The sequence below is a fragment of the Chrysemys picta genome, unplaced genomic scaffold, assembly GCF_011386835.1.
Source record: "Chrysemys picta bellii isolate R12L10 unplaced genomic scaffold, ASM1138683v2 scaf2900, whole genome shotgun sequence".
Classification (NCBI taxonomy): domain Eukaryota; kingdom Metazoa; phylum Chordata; order Testudines; family Emydidae; genus Chrysemys; species Chrysemys picta.
In genome coordinates this window covers 1-7,069 of record NW_027055602.1, presented here as the reverse complement: position 1 = coordinate 7,069, position 7,069 = coordinate 1, and the positions used below count along the sequence as shown (strand labels likewise).

The window sequence follows — 7,069 nt, the reverse complement described above, 5'->3', positions numbered from 1 at the left end:
CCTGTTGGGGGCGCAGCGTGTGAGCATCTCTCTGATCAGTCGCTGAGACTTGGCACCCCCCTTTTGCTGGCAACACCCCCCCAAATCACACAAGTGTCCCCTCCCCCAGCCCACATACCTTGCCAGGACGATCTTCTCGTAGATCCGATTGGGCTGTATCGCAAAGAACAGGGGGTAACCAGCCACCAACTCATAGATGAGGACGCCCAGGGCCCACCAGTCCACAGCCTTGTTATAACGCTGCCTGGGGAAAGCAGGCCAGGGTCACGCACCGAACGTTTGGGGGGCGGGAGGAACCACCTGGTGACCAGGGATCAGCTAGAGATCAAGCAGCGGACAGGCCCTCCCCAGCTCAAATTGCCGAGGATGATCTCGGGGGCCAGGTATTCCGGGGTCCCACACAGAGTCCAGGTTCGGCCTTTCACCCACTTGGCAAGACCAAAATCCGTCACCTGGAGCCAAAACACAGAGAGGGGAGAAGCTGGATCAGCCCGGAGGCTGTGACAGCAGGAGGGGGAGGGGAAGAGCAGATGATTGATGTATTCTGGCCGTGTTGGGGTGTCTTGGCTTTGGCAAGGGGATGGCAGGAGAGAGATTTGGGCAGGGAGGAAGTCACTGCAGGGAGCCAGGAGCCAGCTCTGGGATGGGGACGGGAAGGAGAGGGGGAGGGGCAGCAGCGTCACCTTGATGTAGCCCTGCTGGTCTATCAGGAGATTCTCTGGCTTCAGGTTTCGGTAGATGACATCCAGCGAGTGCAGATACTCAAAGGTCAGGACGATCTGAGCAGCGTAGAACCGGGCGTGAGGTTCACTGCAATGAGGTGTGAGGAGAACGTGGGAATCCTGGGCCAGATCCGCCCCCTCTCAGCCAGCCCAGCACCCTCGGCCCCCTGCCACCCCCACCTTCACCTTCCTTATAGATCTCCAGGCAAGATGCCCCAACGCTTCTAGGCTAGGTGGCCCCATCTGCCCTACCCAGACCACTAGACCTAGCACACACATCCCACCCCCATTGCTAGACCCCTGACTCCATCCCAGGCAACCCAGGGCAAGCCCCTCCCAGACCAGCATCCCCCCCGTAACCCCAACACACACACCCATGGACCCCCAGCTCCTTCCAGCCTGACTCCATCTAGCCCTGGCATCCCTGCCACTGACTGTGGCTAGTGCTGGCAGAAGACCTCAGCAGCCCTCCCCATGGGGAATCCCTTCCTGACCAGCCCAGCTGGGGATCAGGTCACACCCTGCAACATGAGAATCAAAGCCAGCGTCGCTGCAGATGCTGCTAGTGGATAATAGGTCTAGTTCTCTACTGAACTAAATCCCAAATTCACAGCTGTGGAAACAGTGGCACAGAGTGATTCTCCCCCCTTCCCACAAGGAGTGAATGGCAGAGGCAGGAAAAGGACCCAGGAGTCCCAACTCCCAGTCCCTCTCCTCTAAGTGCTAGATCCCACTGTCCTCCCTGAGCCAGGGATACAACCCAGGAGTCTAACAGCCACCCAGCTCTAACCGTTAGCGACACTGTCCCCAACATCGGCTCCCATGGCAACGTTCACCTGAACCTCCCGATCCGCCGTAGGTGGGAGAACATCTCTCCGTCCGGGATGTATTCCATCACCATGTACAGATTGGAGTTATCCTAGAAGGAAATGCAGCAGCAACGGATTGCAAGATTCACTCCGAGCCCCCGTCAGCGCCTGCGACACCAGGATGAAACTGCTCCCCACACCCTGCTCCTTTATTACCCCTTCCCTTTCCGGGTGCTAACCCCACACGTCCCCAGGGAGCCTGATGCACTGGCCTGGCTTCCACATAGCACACAATGCAGTGCACCCGCTCTCTGGGAGATGACAGCCTACTACTGCCGCCAGCTGCTGCTGTTACTCCTTTAGCTCAAGGGCCGGAGGGACTGTGCTGTGGTGCGGAAGGTCCCGGGCACACACCTGCAGTGGGAGTTGCTGCACAGAGGCAGCTGGGGAAGAGACTCACTAATGAGAGGGCGCGAGCTTTATTTGCGTGGAATATTTAGTGCTAGAGACCTAGAAAATCCAACCCCTCCCCACACCTCTGGTCTAGGGGCAGGGACGGGCAGGCCCAAGATGGATTTCCCAGTTGTGATGTCTATGATCAAAGGGGAAATCCAACCTGCCGCCAGGTCAGACACCCCAAAGGAACGGAAGCAGGAAGTGAAAATTCTCAAAAGCAGAGTGTGAAATTGACCAGGCTGGTTTCATCCTCCCTTGCAGCTGCAAAGTCGAAGAGCAGCCTCCGAAGTAACTCCGCTGAGCCCAACAAAGCCATTCCGCTAGTGAGACCCTGCCCGGCTCCGTGGTGAGAACATGAGCACAGAGCACCCTTGTTTTTTCCAATGGTTTGTATGTAGAGGGGGTGGGACTCAGTTTCCCTGGGTGTTACTGGTTTAACGAGGTGATGGGAGAGGGAGCTTGTTGTTACGGAGGACCAGTGACAGAACTTGGGACCCCAGCCTATGGCCCTGGAGAATGGATACCCCAGCGACTGGTGACCTGGTGACCAGGAGGCCCAGCTTGGGAGTTCTGGTTCTGGCCAGTGGGAAGACAAGGGGCTGTGAAGAGAGGACCCCGGTGACCTGACCAGGCGGTTCCAGACACAGGGGGCCAGAGGACAGCTGACAGGAGAGGAGGCCATGGGGACCCTGTTTACCAGGACAGAAGACAAAGGACATAGGCGGGACTTGGGGGAGGTGGTATCCAGTGGCGTAGCCAGCTTCTAAGAGGAGGGGGAGCAAATATAAAAAAGGCGCCCCGCTTTGGCTTCTCCTCCAGCCGCATTGCCCCTCCCCCCCATGGCTCCTCCCCCCCTGCCGTGCCACCCCCGTGGCTCCCCCCCTTGCTCCTCCGGCCACCATGCTGTGCCCCCCCCGCTCCTCCGGCCGTGCCCGCCGCCCCCCCATGGTGGCTGGCCACGCTGCAGGCCGCCAGGCTGCGCCCCCCGCCCCTACTTCTCCAGCCGCGGGCCACATGCCGCGCCCGCTTCTTCGGCCGCCACTGGTGGGCCGTGCTGCAGGCCACATGCCGTGCGCCCCCCCCCCCCCACTCTTCCGGCCGCTTTTGGGAAGGCGGGGGTGTGACGAAATGGGACTGTTCTTGCTGGGGTGTGTGAATGCTGACAGGGGAGTGTGACTAGGATGGTCTGCATCGGGGGATGGGAGCCGGCCCAAGGGAACATACCTGAGCTTGTAACATGAGAACCCAGGAGGGGGTTGGAGGTCAGATGACTCCGGGGCCCGGGAAACTGAACAAAGGCTGTGGGAGGGGTCGCTGGAGGCAGAGCGCTGGAAGCAGGCTGGAAGGAGGCTGGAGAGATGGCTGGGAGGCAGAGATGGCTCTGACCCCCCAAAGGGGGGGGCTGGGATGCCCTGGGACCCCAAGCTGGACCTAACTGAGGGGGGCCCTGTTGTCTGTGCCTGCAAGACCTGTCTTGGACTGTGTTCCTGTCATCCAAATAAACCTTCTGCTTTACTGGCTGGCTGAGAGTCATGGTGAATCGCAGGAAGCCGGGGGTGCAGGGCCCTGAGTTCCCCAATACTCCGTGACAACTGGTGGCAGCGGTGGGATCTACTGCACCCCGTGGACGGCGCTTCCTGCAGTAAGTGACTGGGGAGCAGTAAAACGAAGGGGGATTGACGGGGACCAGGCCTGCTGAAGAGTGGGAGAGAGACGGTTATTACCCCTGGGAGTGTGTGACCAGCGAGAAGGACTTTTGCAGTAACAGGGTCCCCCGTGGGATCACAGCGAGTGGTCCCAGGGGCGGAGGAGTCTGCAGCTCGACCCTGGCAGAGAGGTGGTGACCTCGAGAAGGGCTGGCACACTAGGGGGCCCCCTGCGAACTGTGGGGAGCTGTGAGCACACAGGCCGGTGAGTGGCCAGCAGGAAGATGTATGCCAAGCGGCTTAAGAGCGACCTGGTGGAGCTGTGCAAGCAGAGGCGGCTGCGCATTGGGAGGCTCACCAAAGAACAGCTCATCGCCCAGCTGGAGGCGGAAGATCGCGCGAATGAACTGATCCCTGTGTCTCAGGGAAGCAGCCTGGCAAATGCAGCGCAGGCACCAGTGTCTGTCCCAGCTGGGAGTGGTCAGCCGGCTGCTGAGGGCTTCCCGAGACCCCTCCTTCCTATGCCTAGGGGAAGGGTGGGGAGGAGCCCAGCAAATACCGAAGGCGCCGTGATCCCCCCGGCCAGCAGGGGGTCCCCCCGGCGAAGCCCGCCGGCCGGCAGAGGAGCCTCCCGGCGACGTTCGGCATCCGGGGAGCGGAATTGGCTGGAATGGGAGAAAGAGCTAAAACTGAGGGAGCTGGAGGATCGTGAACAGCAGAGACAGCATGAAGAGAGACAGCGTCAGCATGAACGGGAGGAGAAAGAGAGACAGCGTCAGCATGAAGAGAGACAGAGACAGGAGAATGAGAGACAAAGACAGCATGAACTGGAACTGGCGAGACTGAGGGGCAGCGAACCCCCGGCTGCGGTGAGTGAGGGGGGACCCAGGACTGCACGGAGCTTTGATAAGTGCATCATGGCCCCATACAAGGAGGGGGAGGACATGGATGACTTCCTGGAGGCCTTTGAGACGGCCTGCGAGCTGCACCGGGTTGATCCCGCGGACAGACTCCGGGTCCTTACCCCCTTACTGGACCCCAAATCCGTGGCATTGTACCGCCAACTGGGAGAGGCAGAGAAAGGGGACTACGAACTATTCAAAAAGGCCCTGCTACGTGAGTTTGGGCTGACTCCTGAGATGTACCGGGGAAGGTTCCGGAGTCAAGATAAAACCCCTGAGATCTCATATCTGCAACTAGCCGTCCGCATGGAAAGATACGCCAGCAAGTGGGCTGGTGGGGCCCAGACGAAGGAGGACCTGATTAAACTGCTGGTACTGGAGCAACTGTATGAGCGGTGCCCATCCGACCTGAGGCTGTGGTTGGTGGACAGAAAGCCAGAGAACCCGCGACACGCCGGGCAGCTGGCTGATGAGTTTGTAAAGAGCCGGTCAGGGGGTGGCAGGGAGGAGCCCCAAAGGAACAGGCCCGCCGTGATGCAGAGAGAGAGTCACCCTGGGACCTCCCAAAGAGGGAATATGGGGAATCCCCTCCCACGGGGAATGCCCAGCGTCAGGGACAACCGACCGGCTCGAGGGGACCCACAGGACATGAGCTGCTATTACTGCGGCCGAAGAGGCCACGTTCGGGCCCAGTGCCCCAAGCTCAAGGACAGACTGAGCAGACCGAACCCGCATAGGGTTAACTTGGTAGAGGCCCAGACGGACGAGGGGCAGGCTTCTCACGCAAGAGGGGCTGGCAGCTTATCAACTGCTCAAGAGAGAGAAGGGCCCCAGGCCAGCTCCTCTAGGGGGCTGGATGCCCCAGACTCAGGGTTTTTGGTTTATACGGTGGGCGCGGGGCTGTCCCTCCGGAGAGAGTACCTTGTTCCCCTGGAGGTGGATGGGAGGAAGGTCAATGGATACTGGGATACGGGCGCAGAGGTGACGCTGGCCCGGCCCGAGGTGGTGGCCCCAGATCAGGTGGTGCCCAACTCCTACCTGACCCTGACGGGGGTGGGCGGAACACCAGTCAAAGTGCCCGTGGCAAGGGTACACCTGAAGTGGGGGGCCAAGGAGGGCCCCAAGGATGTGGGGGTACACCCGTATCTGCCCACTGAGGTATTGATGGGGGGGGACCTGGAGAACTGGCCAAGCAACCCCCAAAAGGCACTGGTTGTGACCCGCAGTCAGAGCCGGCGAGGGGCCCTACGCCCTGGCCTTGGGGGGGGTGCCTTGCCTGAGGCGCAGGACCCTAACCTGGTGGGGAGGGAACGCCCAGGGACGCGGCTCAGGGAGGCTGCAGCTTCGGACCCAGCGGGCGAGAAAGAGCAGGTGGCCATCCCTGTCCCAGCTGCTGAGTTCCAGGCCGAGTTACAGAGAGACCCCTCCTTGCGGAAGATAAGGGACCTGGCCGACCTCAATGCGGTACAGACCATGGAACGAGGTGGCCGGAAAAGGTTCCTGTGGGAGAAGGGGTTCCTGTACCGAGAATGGGCTCCCCCAGGGAAAATGGAGTCAGGGGGGATCAGGAGGCAGCTGGTGGTACCCCAGAAGTATCGCCGCCAGCTGCTGTGCCGGGCCCATGACATTCCCCTCTCAGGGCACCAGGGAACCTGGCGTACCCAGCAGAGGCTGCTACGGAGCTTTTACTGGCCTGGGGTCTTTGTTACTGTCCGACAGTACTGCGGATCCTGTGACCCCTGTCAGAGGGGGAGGAAGGCCTGGGACAAGGGGAAAAGAGCTTTAGGACCCTTGCCCAGCATAAAGGATCCTTTCCAGAGGGTGGCCAAGGTTAAAAGGGCGTCTCTAAACCAAGAGAGCCCAAAGCACAGACCTCCAGACTGGAGCGCTGGGAGAAGACCACAGCCCAGTTGGAACCCCAGAGGTATGGGGGTGGGAAAAGGGCACAGGCCGCATAAACCTTCCCACATGCGAACTGCGAGTGCCATCAAGCACCCCCGACCTAAGGGGGGGCGTGGAACGGAAGGGGCCTGGTGTAATTCTCACCAAGGAACTGGAGGGATGCGGGGGCATCCATGGGAACGGGGGTAGGTTCGAACTTCCCCGGGTCACTGGCTAAAGTGACCCTGCTCAGTTCGGTCTCGAAGGGGGGAGAGATGTGACGAACTGGGACTGTTCTTGCTGGGGTGTGTGAATGCTGACAGGGGAGTGTGACTAGGATGGTCTGCATCGGGGGATGGGAGCCGGCCCAAGGGAACATACCTGAGCTTGTAACATGAGAACCCAGGAGGGGGTTGGAGGTCAGATGACTCCGGGGCCCGGGAAACTGAACAAAGGCTGTGGGAGGGGTCGCTGGAGGCAGAGCGCTGGAAGCAGGCTGGAAGGAGGCTGGAGAGATGGCTGGGAGGCAGAGATGGCTCTGACCCCCCAAAGGGGGGGGCTGGGATGCCCTGGGACCCCAAGCTGGACCTAACTGAGGGGGGCCCTGTTGTCTGTGCCTGCAAGACCTGTCTTGGACTGTGTTCCTGTCATCC

The 7,069-nt window shown here is 60.6% G+C and overlaps 1 protein-coding gene across 1 annotated transcript; it reads right to left on the bottom strand.

Moving 5' to 3' along the window:
• Nucleotides 1-118: 118 nt before the first annotated feature.
• Nucleotides 119-2,303, bottom strand: LOC101938104 (cAMP-dependent protein kinase catalytic subunit alpha-like; the record flags this gene model as incomplete). Its single annotated transcript, XM_065580383.1, has 5 exons — nucleotides 2,223-2,303; nucleotides 1,559-1,641; nucleotides 684-810; nucleotides 359-452; nucleotides 119-242 (listed from the first exon to the last, which is right to left on the bottom strand). Coding segments are annotated over exons 1-5 (509 nt in total), but the record flags the coding sequence as incomplete, so codon positions are not given.
• Between the last annotated feature and the right edge of the window lie 4,766 nt (nucleotides 2,304-7,069).